General features: G+C 45.3%; 1 protein-coding gene across 5 annotated transcripts in view; it reads right to left on the reverse strand.

Moving 5' to 3' along the window:
- The window catches only part of SKA1 (spindle and kinetochore associated complex subunit 1), a 47761-nt gene that overhangs the window by 12413 nt on the left and 16567 nt on the right, over window positions 1-18781 (reverse strand). For 2 of the 5 annotated variants that reach the window (XM_051851230.2, XM_008261307.4), the window contains exons 2-4: window positions 8058-8161; window positions 5025-5120; window positions 557-681 (exon numbers count right to left, since the gene is read on the reverse strand). In XM_051851230.2, coding sequence (XP_051707190.2) covers window positions 557-681; window positions 5025-5120; window positions 8058-8091 — 255 coding nt within the window. In that variant the 5' untranslated portion in view covers window positions 8092-8161. Of the gene's footprint in view, window positions 1-556; window positions 682-5024; window positions 5121-5689; window positions 6081-6779; window positions 7149-8057; window positions 8162-18781 lie in introns of those variants that run through there. The other 3 variants (XM_008261309.4, XM_008261308.4, XM_008261310.4) reach the window with 3 other exon arrangements.

The following is an 18781-nucleotide window of genomic DNA, read 5'->3' on the forward strand; positions in this document are numbered from 1 at the left end:
TTCATAGACATGAATTTCATTTTCACCAATAGTAGGAAAGGCACAATAATGCCCATTCCTATAGCTGAAAAATCTTTACAGACCTTAAGGATCATAAGGCAAAATGGGACCATGGAGACAGACTTGTTCAATCCCAGTAAACATCTGACGGCTGTAACAACAGTGTGAGGTAATCACGGTACAGATTGAGAAATTTTCCCATCAGGAAGGCCACAGCACTTTTATTAGCTGAAGGCTTCTTTACAACAAAAATGTGTGTGTGGATGAACTCCCAGCTTTTCCTTAGCTGGAAAAGCCTTACATCAATTTTATAAAAACTTACTAAGCATCATTTAGAAAACCCTTGTTCTTAGCAAAGTTCAATTCATTTGCCATCAGCAGGAAGAAATAGCTGTGGAGCTCCGGACTCCTTCATGCCAGGAAAATAACAGAAATGGCACTCCATGCCATCAATAATTTACAGAGCTAAGAACATGATAAGTTTAAAGAATCCTGGTGATTAGGGAATTTCTATGTATTGCCTTTTTACTTTGCATCTTCATTAGAAAAACATTACCTTAAGGGAACTGTTGGTTTGTTCTTGATATTGAATTTCCAATTCCAATTTATTTAGTAGTTCATTTACTGCAAAGACCTCGTCTCCTATTTTATTTAATACATTCTTCAAGGTAGGTTCTTGGCCTGTTACAAACAAACATAAAATGGAAGACAAAGCGCACAGAAAAGCAACAGCTGTCAAGCACCCATGTGAACTCTTGGAACCGAGGGTTGGAATAACACCTTGGGCAGCAAAAGGACTGCTTCAGCCCCTAGGACTGTCACCTTGGATGATCCTAACACTTCATTTCTAAGCAGTCCGGAAGAGAAGGCGGGGAGAGGCAAGGACAAAGTGTCCCCTGAGTCTTTTGTTTCTGGCAAACTCCTCCACTATAATAAAACCCTTAGAGAACAAACACCCATTGACGTGCATTGCTGAGCTTTCAGGAAAACAGGGTAGACCTCCTGGAGTTCTGGTCTGAAGAGAGGACCGAATGGTGTGGTCCATCTCAGCAAGTAAATATAACTGATTTTAAGGGGATAAGATCCAAGGCACTGGGGCTTCAAAACACAGGTATTGGGAGTGAGACCTCCATATGAGGCCAGGACAACTCGTCATAGGATGTAACTTCAATGACATACAGACTGGAAAATCCTAGTCACTGGCCAGGGAGATAGGCTTCTATTTTGGACTGGTTCTCAGGGTGTGTGTGTGTGTGTGTGTGTGTGTGTGAAGGATGTGGTGGTGAAACTGAGGAAGTTCTCTTTGGGACTCACTCTGGCTTGGCATTTGTAATTATACATCTACAAGCAAAGAAAGTAATATCAAAAGTCACAGGCTGGGCCGGCACCGCAGCTCACTAGGCTAATCCTCCGCCTGCAGCGCCGGCACACTGGGTTCTAGTCCCGGTCAGGGCGCCAGCTCTCTGCTATGGCCAGGGAGTGCAATGGAGGATGGCCCAAGTACTTGGGCCCTGCACCCCATGGGAGACCAGGAGAAGTACCTGGCTCCTGCCATTGGATCAGCGCGGTGCGCCGGCCGCGGCGGCCGTTGGAGGGTGAACCAACGGCAAAGGAAGACTTTTCTCCCTGTCTCTCTCTCTCACTGTCCACTCTGCCTGTCAAAAAAAAAAAAAAAAAAAAAAAAAAAGTCAGGCTGCTGATAACCTTGGCATCCTGGCAGAAACACACACGCTCACAAAGTAGCTCGATTTCATAGTCACAACCCCACCTCCGCCTGCCAGCATTTTTCTCTAGTTTCAGAGACTTAAGAAGGATGTGCAGGGACTGGCGTTGTGGTGAAGCGGGTTAAGCTGCTGCTTGTGATGCTGGCATCCCACCTGGGCACTGGTTCAAGTCCCAGCTACTCCACTTCTGACCTGGCTCCCTCTAATGTGGCTGGGAAAGCAAGGGAGAATGACCCAAGTCCTTGGGCCCCTGCACCCACGTGGGAGACCCGGATGAAGCTCCTGGCTTCAGCCTGGCCCACCCCTGGCTATTGTGTTCATTTGAGGAGTGAGCCAGAAGATGGAAGATCTCTTTCTCTGTCCCTCCATCTCTCTGTAATTCTGCTTTTTCAAATAAACAAATAAGTCTTTAAAAAAAAAGGATGTGAAATCCAGAGTCCCTTTTCTAGAAATAAAAGAAGTCACAAAAAAATGTCAGGGGCAGATTAAAAGTACAAAAGAAAAACATCCTGGTAATTAAATTTTTCCATCTGTACTTCCAGAAATTGAACAATGAGATACACATAAGGAAAACCACACTCTGGCCATATCTGTCAATTATGGAGGCAGTAAAGTAAACTGACCAGAAGCTCCTGGCCTGAAGTCAGACAGTAGTACCTACTGCATGTGGTTACTGCAATGAAAAGTGGGAATGCAGGAGACGAGCTCAGCACTGTACCTGGAACCAGCAAAGCCCCCACAAACGCTAACCATGACTCATCATACATATACTGTACAGTCTAACAGAGCAAGCTCAGCTCCTAACAGTTGAGACAATAGGTAGTGTACTGATATCTCTACTAAGGATAATTTCAGAGGGTTAGATAACTTGCTGGGTATGGTATCTCTTCCCTACACACTGATATCTCAAAGAACTCTTAGTCAGGGTGGGCAATGTGGCATAGATGGTTAAGCCTCTGCCTGCAGTGCCAGCATATCATATGGGTGCTGATTTGAGTCCCGGCTGCTCCACTTCCAATCCAGCTCCTGTTAATGCATCTGGGAAAGCAGTGGAAGATGGCCCAAGTACTTGGGTTCCTGCACTCTTACATGGGACACCTGGAAGAAGCTCCTGGCTCCTGACTTCAGCCTGGCCCAGCCCTGGCCCTGGCGGCCATTTGGGGGGTGAACCAGAGGACAGGATTGATCTCTCTGTTGCTCACCTTCTTTCTCTGTATTTCTGCCTTTCAAATAAATAAAAAAGAACTTTTAGTCACCTAATTATTAGGGCCTCCTTTACTGCTCTGTAGTAATATGATAATCAATGCACTAAATTCACTATTTTTGATAGTGAATCTAGTAAGTTACAGCTGGCAAATCAGCTACTCGGCTTTATTAAATAAGCCATGGAATCCAGCAAACTGTTCTCCCCACATACAACCTGATGGCCGTCCCAGGTGTAGTAATTTTTTTTTAAATATTTATTTAGTTATTTGAAAGGCAGAGTTAGAGAGAGGCAGAGGCAGATAGAGAGGTCCTCCATCTGCTGGTTCACTCCCCAGATGGCTGCAATGGCTGGAGCCAGGCCGATCCAAAGCCAGGAGCCAGGAGCTTCTTCCGGGTCTCCCATGTGGGTGCAGGGATCCAAGGACTTAGGCTATCTTCTACTGCTTTCCCAGGCCATAGCCGAGACCCACATCAGAAGTGGAGCTGCTGGGATCTGAACCAGTGCCCTTATGGGATGCTGGCACTGCAAGTGGCAGCTTTACCCGCTACGCCACAGTGCCAGCCCCATGTGTAGTAATCTAATAGGTCCAGTTGTTCCACCAGGCCTCATGCCTTAATGGACACATCGGAAGTCAAGGTTTGTTGGTTCTACATCTCCAAATTATATCTGTTTATGCAACAGTAATCATGACCTCAGAAAGAGAATCAAAACAAGACCAATTATTAAAAATCTTAAAGTCCTTTATATACTGTTTTCAAGAAAAGTAGCACAAAATTAGAAAGAGTACTAATCAGGGAACCAAGACACAGAAATTGTCATCCCAAAGGAGTACTCACGAGAAGACATTTGCTTCCTCGTGTGTGAAATGACAGTTCTACAGGGTGTGTGAACCATGACCGTAAATTGTATGAGCCCTTTTTATTACAAGTTCTCAGTAAAGGACTGAAAATCAAAATCTTAAAGGGCATATCCAACTTTATAATTTCATATGTGAACACATTTTAACTGTCAATTTGATAGAGTCTGGATGTGGTTGGCCCCCCGGAGCTTCCTGGGCTGGAAGTGTGGGCCCAGTGTGGCCGTGGTGGGAGGTGCTGGAACCTGTCAGGGAAGGGCCTGGTACAGATGGGTCACTGGGGACACTGCCCTCAGAAGGGATGAATGTCGTTCTCCGGGGTCCCAGTGAGTTCCCTGGAGAGCAAGCCTGGTGCCTGGAGCTCTCTGGCCACTCTGTCGCACACGCATCGCCATCTGAGACCATTCCCCCAGGTTGTGATATAGCCAGAAGACCCTTCCAAGAGCTGAGCATGCGTTGGCACCTTGCTCTTGAATCTTTAGAACTGAGAGCTAGAAAACCCTCTTTTCATTAGAAAGTGCCCAGCCTCAGGTATTCTGTTATGACAACAGACAGCAGACAAATGCACAATTCATGATACCAACTACAGTGAAAGTTCAACACAATCTTCCCATCCGATGGAACTCTGCCTGCTGATAAATCTCTAAGTCTCCTAGCCAGGGCTGGAGAGCACGTCCTTTTTTTAAGCAATATTTACAGTTGACAACGATCATTTGTTTCTCTGAACCTTCCCTGTATCATCCTTTTTCTGCATGTCAAAAATAATTTCGAAGATGGTTAAAACCTCCAGGCTTATGGATGTCTTAAACATTTTTATTTCGTTTTCAAGTACTTGTTTCCCAGCAAAATACAGTGATAAATTTCCTTCAAAGCAGGCTGTCCTTGTAAGATGGGAAATGGACTACATCTACCCCTGTGGATCTTAGCTACTGCTGGGACTCACCCTGGCCTCTTACTGTCGCCCTTTAGAGATGGAACCATGGATACCACATGCCCTTCAAGCCTGCATTGGCTTACCTGTCTCAGAAAATGTAAGTCCTCAAGTCCGAAGAACATCTAGTCATCATCCAACATACCTTACGTTTTTAGTATCCTCTGCAATATTCAAAAATCACTACTCAAAATCGAAGATCACCTTCCTAAGATACACTCGCTTCACCAGGCGTAAGATAGCATTCAAAGTGGACCAATAGCCGAAGCACGGCGCATACAGAAACGGGCAATCTGTTCTACTTACCAAGGTTTCTCAGCGACAGGGTCTTTCTAATATTGCCAATCTTTTCATTAACATGAGAGCATAACTGTTCCAGCTCTGAGGCCATCCTGTAAGCCTCTGAAGAAAAAAATAGAAACACACTTGCTTAAAAAAAAAAAGCAGCCAAATTTGTGTTGACTTTCGAAAGCCAAGAATGGTAAACAGCACGTGAATCAGATCTCCTGGTCAAAACGCAGTTTCTAACCAGAGACCTCGTCCTAAAGTCTTCTGCGGTCAGTACCGATCACAAACCAAGGGCCAGGGGGTCATTCTGGGGCATTTCCTTAAGGATTTAGGACAGCGGCACTATTTACATAATTTACATTAAAAACAATGCATTTAAAAGAACACATGCATTTAAAAAACACATGCATTTTAAAGAAACATAGTAATTTCAAAAAAAAGGGGGTGGGGTGTCCCGCGCAGGACTTTTCCTGTGCCGGGGGAGGGTTTGAGGTCAGGAAAGGAAGGAAGGAAGAAGCCCGCTCCCATCCGCTGCCAGGGTGACTGAGAAGCGGCCGCCCGACGCTCCGGCTCCAGGTAAACCGAGCCCGAAGGTGCGGCCAGGAGAGGCCCCGCGCCGCCCAGCCCGCCAAGCAATCCCTCGCGCTGCTTCGAGCGCAGGATCCCTAACGCCCGACTCCCACCTCGCGCCGATCCGGAAGCACAGAGCCCGGTGCGTCGCCAGCTGTAGACAACCCGGTCTCCTTCGGCAGCCCGGAAACCCAGGGCGCCACTCCGGGAGTGAAATTCAAACCGCCCGCCACGCCGCGCGCTGCGCAGGCGCAAATCTCGCCCCTGACGCCCGGGCTCAGCGGCTGCCAGCTCCTCCCGGCACTGGGCGGGGCTGGGGAGCAGAGAGAGGCGGGGCCGGGGCGGAGCCTGGACGAGGGGAGGCGGGGCGGCTTCCGGGAAGACAAGGCTGGGGCGGGTGTCGCTGGTGCCGCAGGCTTCCCCAGGTCGGGCGGCCGTGGCTTGGTACAGACTGCCACGCAGCGCTCCTGAGGTGAAACCGTAAGCCATCACAGTGGTTTTTCAGACGTGTCTAGGCCGTGCCCGGAGACACCCCGGAGGTGGCACCGGAGTTTAAGTATTTTTTTTTATAAAACACTCCGGTTAATGCCAAAAAAGCAGCCAATTTTGTGAGCGATGCTAACATCAGACAAAATAGACTTTAAATCAAGAAATGTCACACAAGACAAAGTAATTATATATTAATTAAATATAGCAAGATACAATTATAAGTATTCATGAACCTAATAACAGATCATCATAATCTAAACACAGGCACACAGAATTTAAGAGTGGGGCGGGCATTTGGCACCGTGGTTACCACTGGCATCCCATATCAGAGAGCCTGGCTCAAGACCTGGCTCTGCTCCCAATTCTAGCTTCTTGCTAATGCACGCCCTGGGAGGCAGTAGGTGATGACGCAAGTACTTGGGTCCCTGCCACCCACTTGGGACACCTGGGTGGAGTTTCTGGCTCCCCGCCCTGGCCATTGTGGGTGCTCGGAGAGTGGACCAGTAGACTGGAGCTCTGTCTGTCTGTCTCCGCCTTGTTTTCACTCTGTGGCTCATTATCTCTGTTTCTATCTACATTTGAAATAAATGTTAAAAAATTGAAGGAAGATAGGGAAGTTAATCGTGGACAGGACAGCCAGACAGAAGTGTGGGTCACAGTGACAAAATACCCCAAGCCAGGTAGTTGTAAAGGAGACGGGTTTATGTAGCTCACAGTTCTGGGGGTCATCATCTCTGCGCTGGTGAGGGCCCCATGGCAGATGACCTCACAGTGTGGGAATGCATAGGAGGACACATGGAGGGAGAGAGGAGACCCTAAAACAGGAAGCCAGGAGCAGGGCAGGGCCAATAACAGCTCTCTGTCCCTCTCATGAGAACTAAGGTTCCACAGTAACTATCCTCATCTCTTCCAAGAGCAGTGCCTCTAGTGACCTAACCCCCTTCCACTGCTCTCCACCTCTTAAAGGTTCCGCTTACCATCACCACGTGGAGTTCCAACCAGCCTTCCAATTCCAAAGCCAAACCATAGCAATAAGTAAGGAAGTACAGGACTTGTGTAACATAATAAGCTCACTATGTTATAGTGAAGGAGACAGAGACCAGAGAAAGGGCCAGAGGAAGTATGTCACCGTTTGTCACCATCTGCTTTCCCAGGGCTGCCTCTAAAACTTCTCCCATGGCCAGCAAGCCCAGGTCGCTATTGTAGCAAAGCCTCCCAGAACCAGCACTGGCAGAAAAATACAAGGCTTGAAACATCAACATTCTAGAAAGATTAGCACAGGAACAGAAACAACCTGCAGCACCAAGGACAAACATTGTCAGACTGTTTACCACGAGAAAGACAGACAAGAAAGCATAAAGGCACTGGATGGGGCCGGCGTTTTGGCACAGCAAGTTAAGCCTCTGCCTGTGACACAGGCCTCCCAGATGGGCATCAGTTCAAGACCTGGCTGCTCCACTTCTGAACCAGCTCCCTGCTGATGTTCCTGAAAAAGCAGCAGAAGATGGCCCAAGTCCTTGGGCCCCTGCACCCATATAAGAGACCCAAAAGAAGCTCCTGGCTTCGGCCTGGCCCAGCCCCGGCTTTGCGACCATTTTGGGGAGTGTATATAAGTGTATAAGTGTATATAAGGTTTTCTCTCTCTCTCTCTCTTTCTCTCTCTCTCTATAACTCTGCCTTTCAAATAAATAAAGAATAAATCTTAAAAAGAAAGTGAATTATGTTTGTCTAAAACAAAGACAGTTGATACAGGAAGAGAGTAAGAAATGGGAAAAGACACAGGAATGAACAGTTGGATCACACTACTTAATTCATATTTCTTTCTAGGACTGGTTTGTCAGGATTCCCTTAATTACAATAACAGAAAGTCAGTCCAAGCTGACTTATGCAAGACAAAAAGACTTTACTGCTTACAGAACCGTGACATGTGTGTATCTTCAGTTACAGTTAATCACAGACACTGAAACCTAGTATTAGCAAGCCGATCTCCACCTGTCAGTTCTGTATTCCTTTGCGTTGGCTCCATTCCTGGACAGGTTTTCCCATGGAAGTCTCTGCTCCCTCAGTCGTACATCTTTATCGGTTAGCAATTCTCGCTTAAAAAAAAAAAAAAAAAAGATGTTTATTTGTTTGAAAGGCAGAGTTACAGAGGGAGACAGATCTTCCATCTGTTGGTTCACTCCCCAAATAGCTACAACAGCCAGGAGTGGGCCAGGCCAAAGCCAGGAGCCAGGATTTTCATCTAGGTCTCCTACATGGGTGGTAGGGGCACCCAGGCTCCTTAGCAAGGAGCTGGATCAGAAGTAGAGTAGTTGGAACTCAAACCAGAGCCCATATGGGATGCCGGCATTTCAGGTGGTGGCTTAACCAGCTATGCCACAATGCTGGTACTAGCAGTTCTCAATTTCTTAACAGACCCAGCAAAAGCCCCATGACTGCCTTCATTGGCCTGAGTTGAGTCATCTGTCCACAATAAAACCAATCCATTTATGTAGATGGGTAAAATGGTCTGATCAGCCTGACACCTTGGAGCTGGGAGCCAAGTCAGCCTTACCCCAAAAACAAGTGAGAATAGAACAGAAATGGTTTCCTCAAAGGAAAATCTAGGTGCTTAGGGGTAGTAGGGCTGGGGAGCAGGTGAGGGTAGACCCGTGTTGGAATCAGGTAAAAACAAAGCAAGAACAAATGTATACATGTATACTTCATGGTTATACATGTATACTTCATGGTTATGATCCTAGATATATGAAAGAAAACAACAGAGAGCAAGACTAAGTCATGGCTGAACTGCTCCTTGCAGAAATACAGACAAGATTGAAAGTAGTGTGAACTCCAGGAAAAAGTAGTAACGGCAGTAATGTCGATTAACAGCAGGTGCTCGCTCTGATCCAAGCATTTTACGTCTGTTATCCTGTTTGATCTTCATAATACATTTATGAAAACCTACAATTATCACATGCACTTTACAGATCAGGAAAGAGGCTTAGAATGAGTAGCCTGCCCAGGTCAATCAATGCCACAGTGGGTTCGTGCCTTCAGGGCCTCTTCTCTTGACCATGATGATCTGTTGCTTCTCAGGGGCAGGGGGTCATTCTCTCCCAAGTTTTGTGATTCTGAACCTAATGATTTCCATCACTGTTTAATCCCATCATATTGTTTATATGATTGCATGATAAATCATGAATATACCATCCCATTCCCTACTGGCCTTTAAATTGTTTATTGCCAGTCTGATGGGGATTAACTTACCTGTGACTTGATGCTTTCCTTATTGCTTTGAGAATTCTCTTTGCCTTGTATTTTTTTTTTTAAGATTTACTTATTTATTTGAAAGAGTTACAGAGAGAGAGGCAGAGAATATTCCATCCACTGGTTCACTCCCCAGATGACCGCAACGTTCAGTGCTGGGCCAAGCTGAAGCCAGGAGCTTCTTCCAGGTCTCCCATGTGGGTGGCAGAGGCCCAAACACTTGGGCTATCTTCCACTGCTTTTCCCAGGTCACTAGCAGGGAGCTGGATTGGAAGTGGAGCAGCTGGGACACGAACCAGCATCCATACGGGATTCCTGCAGTGGTTTTACCTACTATACCACAATGCCAGCCCCTGCCTATACTTTTAACAGTTTGACCTTAATATATTTCAGAGAGAGTCTTTTTTGGTCAAATCTATTAAGAGGTCATTGGCTTTCTCAACCTTCCTGTCCATATCTTTCCCAAGACTTTATAAACATTTAGCAATTTTTAAATAGGTTTTTCTATGTCTTTTTCTTTTTTTTTTCTTTCTGAACTACCATAATGCAAATTTTGCTTACTTGATTGTGACCCATAAGTCTCATTGGGCTTTATCATTCAAATTTTTTTTCTATTCTGATTGAATTATTTCAACAGCCCTGTCTTTGAGCTCACAAATGTTTTCTTCTGCTTGATCTTGTCTGCTGTTGAGCCTCTCAACTGTATTTTTTATTTTGTTGATGATTCTTGAGCTCCAAGATTTCTGTTTGGTTCTTGTTTATGATCTCTTATTGAACTACTCATTCAGGTCATGAATTACTTTCCTAATTTCATGGAACTATCTGTATTCTCTTCATCTCATTGAATTTCTTTAAAAATCATTAATTTGAATTCTTTTCTGGGCAATTCATCAGTTTCCTTTTCCTTGGGATTTGTTGCTAGAGAGTTACTGTGTTCCTTTGGAGACACCATATTAACACAGTTTTTTCATACTTCTTGTGACCCTACATTGGTATTTGTGAATTTAGCAGATCAGTTGTCCGTTTCAATTTTATAGGGTAGCTTTTGTAGTAAAAGACATTTTCCTAGCAAGGTATCTCCTAGGGTCTCAGTTGGGTAGGCTGCATTGACTTTGCTTCCAGGTGACTTAAATGTTAGTGTGCCTGTATCTTCTTCAGCTGTAGTTATCATCAGTGATGCCGAGAGGCTTCAGTGGTTGTCGGATTGCCCATCAACCTGGATGTAGCTCTGTTAGGTTGGACAGGTTCTCCAGTGGCTCTGAGCACGTGTGACCAACTGTGAGTTTCTGCAGGTTATGTAGGGACAGGACCACCCTGAGGCAGGTGCAGCAGAGGTGGTGTGCATGTCTGTTTCCAAGGGTCAGGCAGGAGTGGGATAATGTCATTTGGCCAAGATGAGTGTGGCACATCATGCCTGATGGCAGAATAGGGTGGGTATCAGTGTCCGAGGGTCACTTGGGGACTGGGCCACATCAAAGGATCTAGACAGGGCACACCGTCAGTGTCTGTGGGCCACATGAGTGACTTTGAGGGCCTCTGGGAGCCGACTTGTTTAAGATAGGCTGATTGGCTGCCTCCTGGTGTAATGGGTGGATGGCGAGGATTGCTCCCATACTTCCTGGGTCTCACTGGGCTGAACTTCTCAGAACAGGCTGCCTGTCAACTTCTTGAGGGCTACAGGAGAATGGGAAGGGCCACAGCTGCTTCCTGGGAGCCTGGACAGGCCAAGTATTAAGGGCAGACTATTTGGCAGCTTGCTGAGATTGTGGGTGAGTAGATGAGGCTGCCCATTGGATTCCCAGAGCCTTTGAGGGGTCAACCACTCAGAGAAAGCTGCCTGGTTGCTTTTGGGGGCACTAGGAAGGTGAGCAGGATTGCTCAGCTGATTCACAGGGTTGGGCTGGCCATGGTACTATGGGCAGTTGCCCAGCTGCTTCCCAGAATCCTGGTGGGTACAGGTCTCAGGATGGTTCTATGCAGCAGGAGCCTGGGTAAGGGAGGAAGAACCATGAGCTGGCCTCTTTTTCCAGGGCAACACAGCTGTGTGTACAGCCAGCAACTTGTCCAACTGAGCTTAGAGACAGACATGAGGGGTTCAGATTTCTCCAGCATCAAGGGAGGGGCTTCAAAATTTTCATGCTAAAATAAAATTAAAAGATAATATGAATTTTCCATGAAGTTCTTGAAGCTCGCTCTACTTTAGGTGTCTTTAGTATGCATGAGGACTTCCAGGGACCTTCTGTAATACATTCCCTGTGCAAAGTCTCTCTTGGTTCAGGGTCAATGTCAAGAGACAAGACAATAGGTGCGTTGTGCTTAGTTCCATTACTTAGAAGACTGTCGTGTAACTCTGTGCTCTGCAAAGACTCTGCCACAGCCACACCACACTACAGAGCTCTGCCTCAGTCACACTAGTGGAATCATTGCTTTTTCTTTTTGGACCTTTTTTATGGAGCCAGGTGTGCCAGGCGTCTCTAGTCAGCCATCTTGCTGACATCACTCAGTACTCCACTAACTTGACAGAAAAGATTCCATTTGTACAATTTGTACTTCCTCTTTGTCTTTTTCTTGCAGCCAAGTGTCAAGTAAGAATTAACTCAGAGCCTGATTATACAATAAAGATTAAGGACTCTATAAGCAATAAGACTCTGCATTCCTGAGCATCTTGGGAAATATGTATTGTAATAGTTTTCACCGATGACTAGTGACACACTGATCCAGTAAGTTTTCGAACAGCCTTATACTTCTCTGGTGTTGGTGGCTCTTATTTCAGGAGAGGGAAGTCCTAGGTGGTCGATCAGGCACATTCTGAGATGCCTCATTGATCTGACCTGTCCTAGGGCAGATTATGTTCTTACATTTCCTACTAAGCTACACTCCTTTGGCCTGTTATAAAAAAAATCTTTTTCCAGCTGACTAAGTCCAATGCATGTACTTGTACCACAGTTCTCACTGGGGTAATTTCTCAATTCTCATTAACTTTCACAGCAGCTGCTCTGGTTCCTTTTGAACATTTGTCCCCTGAACTGAGGGGTTTGGCCCCTAAAGTCTTATGCTAATGGTACTAAGAGGGTGGGAACCTGATCCCACTCTGGTGTTTGGAGGCGGGGACCTTTGGGAGTGATTGGATTGGATTGGATTGGATTGGGCGGTTAGGGTAGAGTCCCCATGATTAAATCCTATGGCTTTATAAGAAACCACATAGGGGCTGGCTGTGGCACAGTAGGTTAATCTTCCACCTGCAGTGCCAGCATCCTATAGGGGAGCCTGTTCCAAGTCCCAGCTGCTCCTCTTCCTATCCAGCTCTCTGCTATGGCCTGAGAAAACAGTAGAAGATGGCCCAAGCACTTGGAACCCTGCACCCATGTGGGAGACCCTGAAGAAGCTCCTGTTTCCTGGCTCCTAGCTTTAGATTGGTGCAGCTCCAGCTATTGCGGCCATCTGGGGAGCGAACCAGCGGGTGGAAGACCTCTCTCTTTGTCTCTCCCTCTCACTGTCTGTAACGCTACTTTTCAAATAAATAAATAAAATCTAAGAAAGAAAGGAAGGAAGGAAGTAAGGAAGGAAGTAAGGAAGGAAGAAAGGAAGGAAGAAAGGAAGGAAGAAAGGAAGGAAGAAAGGAAGAAAGAAAGGAAGAAAGAAAGGAAGGAAGAAAGGAAGGAAGGAAGGAAGGAAGAAAGGAAGAAAGGAAGGAAGAAAGGAAGAAAGAAAGGAAGAAAGAAAGAGAAAGAAAGAGAGAAAGAGAGAAAGAAAGAAAGAAAGAGAAAGAAAGAGAAAGAGAAAGAAAGAGAAAGAGAAAGAGAAAGAAAGAAAAGAAACCACATAGACAGACAGATACACCTGCTCCCCATCTCTTGCCCTCAGGGGCCACCTGACTCAAAATCCCATGGAACTCTGAAACCTCTGAAGCCAAGATAAGCCTTTTTCCTTTAGAAGTCAGGCCACTTCAGCATTTTGTTACAATAATGAAAAGTAGACTAACACAGCCGCTGAGGTGAAATTATTCCAGAAAATCAAACTCCTCACATTTACAGACGCATGCACTAAAATGATTGATAATTCTGGTGGTATTGGTGTGTTTTTTCTAATTTTGTTTTTCTAATTAGAGAGGAAAGGAAAAGGCTTGCATTTCCCCCTAGTACTCGTCCGTCATCCCGTTATGAGTAAGTAGACTCTTTTACTGTGACAGTCACAGCCCCAAGTTCTGTGCCACCAGGCAAGATTTAACAAAGGCTCAGAGGTACGTAACATGACTGGAGGCAGGAAAGGAAAAACTTCTCTCTCTCTGATGGTTATATTCCACCCACTAGTGAGGCAGGGAGATGGGAGGAAACATCAGGAGACCGTTTCCTCAGTCATTAACTGGCTCTGTGAGCTTGCAAAGTGGATGCCTCCAGAGATCACCTCCCGCTCAAGGCACCAGGTTCTCCTTGTGAAAAGCATTTCCTTTTTTCTGTAGCCCACTTTAAAATACAGTGATGATGAAGTAGAGGAAACAGACTTCTAAGTTAAAAAGGCGACGTAACACTGCCTCAAACATTTTCCTTCCCCTGCTTGTTGCCAAAATGCACCAAAAATAAGACATTTTTAAAAATATTCTCCAAATAATAATGATAATAACAATTGCCAGCAAGGGAGATAAGATAAAGCAACGAACTTCAAAAACTGATACCCAGGAGGGGAACGAGATTCTGAAGCCTAGAGGCTAACTAGAGCATAACCTGGCTCTTAACCGTACATAGCTCTGAAGTCAGTGGAGGGCCACGTGTCTGAGAACCAAAGGAAATCTGAAGATTAACAACCGAGGGGAAGCCTCTCCTTGTCTCTTTTTCTCAGACTCAGGCTCTCTCTAAATGAGCCTGATTTTCCACAGAGAAAAGGACCCGGATGTTGAGAGTATTGCCCCAGAGGGACCGGCTATTCCTCCAAACTGAACAGAAGAACATCCATTCAGGGCATTTACCAGGGAAAGAAAATAAGAGGGGGAAAAAGGGATAAAGAGAGGCAGGAAAGGAACAAACCATGCAAGGGTTGATCTAGAAACCGGCCTGGAAGAATACAGAGTTAAAGGACTAGCAAGAACTATGTGTGTACATATATATTAAAAATAAGACCTCATAGAAAAGAGTATAAAGAGGAGCAACAGAGAGATAAAAGGATATCATCAGACCAAAAAACATAAAGTGAGGTTTCAAACAACCACAGAATTAGTACATTGAAGTACAAATACCAAGCAATATAAAAGATGACATTGAAAACTAAGTTAAAGAAAATCGTAGGATAATCACAGTGGAAGCAGTAGAAAGAGAAATTAAACCAAATACAGAAGTCCACAGAATTAGGATAGAGAAATGATCCAACATGAGGGTAAATGTTTCCTAATGCAAAGAAAATGTGGATTAGAAGAATCTGGATAATGTAATAAAAGTGATGACATAACAAAAGTTGAACCTCTAGATGGAGGCACACACTGCAGTCCAAGAAAATTTATCAAGAGAAACTCTACAACTAGAAACATCCAAGTTAAGTTATTCAACTGCAGGGATTAACAACAACAAAAAAATCCTTCAAGTTCCCTGCAAAATGAGCTACAAACAGGGAGAAAAATCAGGCTGGCCTCAGACAACTACATAGTAACATTTTCCCAATCTTCAAGCATACATAAAAATGCAAAGAATAGGACAATACTTATATACTCTTCACTTAAATTTTTCAAGTGTTAACATGTTGCAAATAACTGTACTTACAGTAGTGGTTGTAAAACATATCCACAAATTCTTAGCTACCCTTCAATAAACAAGTCAAATGCAATACCTCCTCCCCTTTAAAAAAAATAGGCTAGCCTTAGTGACTAATTCCAGTGCACAGAATATGTCAGAAACAACCCAGTGCCAATTCCAAGGCTAATTCATAAAAGCCGATAGAGCTTTGACCTGGCTCTCTTTCTGTTAGCATACTCAACACAAAGTCTAAGGTTAATGCTATAGGCTGAATGTTTATGTCCCCTCACTGTATGTTGGAAAAGTACACAGTGTTTTTCCTGTAGTCTCACACCACACTAACCAGTACAGGAGACTTCTAAAAACTCAGAATGTGAGGCAGGCACTTTCTTCCTACGGAAAACATACAGTCAGGTCTACAGTGGATACAAGCTGAAGGCGGGTGGGGGGTGGGGGGAGGGGAGTAGAGCTTCCATGACCCACCTTGAGCACATGTCTACAGCCTGCCTTCGAAAGGCAGTTATAAGCCAGGAACCATGGGCAAAAGTAAACCAAAATCAACAACAATTATATTTATATTATAATATCACCCACCTAATAGTTACAATGTGGCTCCAAATCCTATGTTGAAATGAGCCACAGAGTGATGAAATTAGGCCATCAGGCCTTTGGGAGGTAATTAGGTCATGAGGGCAGAGCCCCCACCAACAGGATTAGTGCCCAGAGCTCCCTTACCCTTTCTGACGTGCCAGGATGTGCTGCCACAGCCGTCTAGGAACCAAGAAACAGGTCCTCCACCAGACACCAAAGCTACCAGTGCCCAGATCTTAGTGTCCCACCTCCAGAGCTATCAGAAATAAGTGTCTGCTGTTTGCAGGCTGCCCAGGCTGTGGTGTTCTGTTGGACAAGCCTGAACAGACTCGAACAGCCAAGTTTCTGGAGAGTGCATCCAATAGTCAAAGGACTCCCTTTTATCCAGTGCCTGCCCTGGAGGTGGAGGTCCTACTCGAGGTTTGGCAGGACAAGGCTACTGGGGCCCCCAAACCCAGAAGACAAGAAGTGCTGCTCTGTGCAGCACCCAGAGCAGCTGTTCAGAGATTTTGCCCAGGTGGAGAGGCAGAGAGGCAGAGAACAAACAGAACTGATTTGTAACAGTGTAGAGAAGTTCAATCCTAAGAGTGACCTAGAAAACATTGGAGATTTTGGTGAAGAACCAATAAGGGGATGTTGGAAGCTCCTTTTAATGAAGCAGAACAGCTTAAACTCTGGGGCCAGCTGGTACACCAGAGAGACGGAGGGAAAGAGACAGCTAAGTAAGGGCCTCTTGGGGTCTAAACAAAATTCAAAGACTGCCCTCAAAACTACCCTTGCATGGGGCCAGCGCTGTGACATAGCAGGAGAAGCCGCCGCCTGCAGTGCTGGCATCCCATATGGGTGCTGGTTCAAGTCCTGGCTGCTCCACTTCCAATCCAGCGCTCTGCTATGGGCTGGGAAAGCAGTGGAAGATGGCCCAAGTCCGTGGGCCCTTGAACCCATGTGGGAGACCCGGAAGAAGCCTCTGGCTCCTGGCTTCAGATCAGCACAGCTCCAGCCATTTTGGCCATCTGGGGAGTAAATCTGCAGATGAAAGACCCCTCTCTCTCTCTCTCTCTCTGCCTCTTCTTTTCATAGTAAAAAATCATATGTATATGTTTTCTTACTATGTCTCTAAGAATCTAGCACTTTAATGTGACAGAATGTGTGTAGAGAACAGAAGGGGAAAGGCTCAGCTATGTGCTGGGGAAGAGGGGAAGAGGCAGAGGCACACACAACAAAAGGTGCTTAACAATGCTTCAACACTAATAACTAAGTCTGTCCTCTTTTTTTTTTTTTTTTTTTTGACAGGCAGAATTAGACAGTGAGAGAGAGAGACAGAGAGAAAGGTCTTCCTTCCGTTGGTTCACATCTCCAAATGGCCGCTACAGCCGGCACACTGCGCCGATGCGAAGCCAGGAGCCAGGTGCCTCTCCTGGTCTCCCATGCAGGTGCAGGGCCCAAGCACTTGGGCCATCCTCCACTGCCCTCCCTGGCCACAGCAGAGAGCTGGCCTGGAAGAGGGGCAACCAGACAGAATCCGGTGCCCCAACCGGGACTAGAACCCTGGGTGCCGGCGCCGCAGGCAGAGGATTAGCCTAGTGAGCCGCGGCGCCTGCCAAGTCTGTCCTCTTTCTAGTACACACATGCTAGAGACTCATTGCTGCATATAAAATGTCCAACTCGACAGTAGCAATGTGTGAACAACACCTTGTGCTTGACACTCAGGGACTCAAGAGTGGGCTGGAAATTGGAGCACTAGTTTCTATTTAAAGAACAGGAGGAAGAGATGTACTAATATAGCACAATGTAGTACAAAATTTCCCTGGTTTTTATTTTATTTTTTTTAACAATTAGAGATGTGTTATTAGCATCTTCTGCCACACACTTAATTCACAGAAAGGAAAAGAGCAAACACACTTTATTCTTCAAGGTCCTGGCAAGAAACAGATGGAAATCTCAAATTGGATTATTGGAGTAGAATTTATAAAAAATGCTACTTAAAATGTGTGGGCAGAGTTTACAGAAAGTAACACATGGTCATTCAGTTTCCTGGGTCTTGCAACCTCAAGGAGCAGGTATTACCTCTAAGCACAAAGACTAAAGGTTAGATAAAGAGGAAAGGGACAGCCTGATAGAACAGATCACCTGACAGGAAGTGTGATCTTTGCAATAGGCTGAGACCACACACATTGGGAGAGAAACACCTGCCTCGTTCTCCTCCCACTTGTATCGACCTTTTGCTGTTAACTCCTACCCCCATTGGCTGAACCCAACCTACAGCAGTCCATAAAGGTCAGATCAGTTCCCCTCGTGTTCCTGCCCACGCAGGCTGAACTGTGGCTGGACGAAAACCATGGAGAGTGGATCACAAACACCTAGATTATGCCATTCACACATGGACATACTCTGCGAACATGATAAAATGCTTCTCAGAACAGGCACCAATACCTTATATATAAATATTTGAAATCAAGTACTATATATATATATATATATGTATGTATTTGAAAGCAAATTCTATGAAAAGTTACATAACTATATCTTATTTGATAGAAATGTTTCTCAAAGCATTTTGAATACTGTTAAGGATGTTACTATATTAGTGTGCACAGAGTGATGAGTTCTCCAATTTTTGATATAAGAAAAAAAAAGAGTAAGTCTTGCCAAATTTCCCAGCATCAGTTTTGAGCTCCACTAATGAGCCACAGGGAAGCCAGTGTCTGCGCCACTGACATCAATATTTCATTTTGCTGGATATGTTCTAATCTCCTGGAACTAAGGGACTTTTCTCATTTACCTTCTAAAAGTCATTTTCCTTAAGGAAAATTTAGTAACAAAATGGAAAAAACTGTTAGAATTCGACTGTATTGTATTATATGATATACAAGTCCATACAATGAGGTTATGTCCATGTTTTGGAAAACTTCTGTCTGTGTGAATGTAATTAATACTGAAGCAGGGCTGGCGCTGTGGTGCAGTGGGTTAACACCCTGGCCTGAAGCGCTAGCATCCCATATGGGTGCCGGTTCAAGTCACGGCTGCTTCTCTTCTGATCCAGCTTTCTGCTATGGTCTGGAAGAGTAATGGAAGATGGCCAAGTCCTTGGGCCCCTGGACCCACATGAGAGACCCAGAAGAAGCTCCTGACTCCTGGCTTCGGATTGGCACAGCT

Source organism: Oryctolagus cuniculus, chromosome 10, assembly GCF_964237555.1.
Source record: "Oryctolagus cuniculus chromosome 10, mOryCun1.1, whole genome shotgun sequence".
Classification (NCBI taxonomy): Eukaryota; Metazoa; Chordata; class Mammalia; order Lagomorpha; family Leporidae; genus Oryctolagus; species Oryctolagus cuniculus.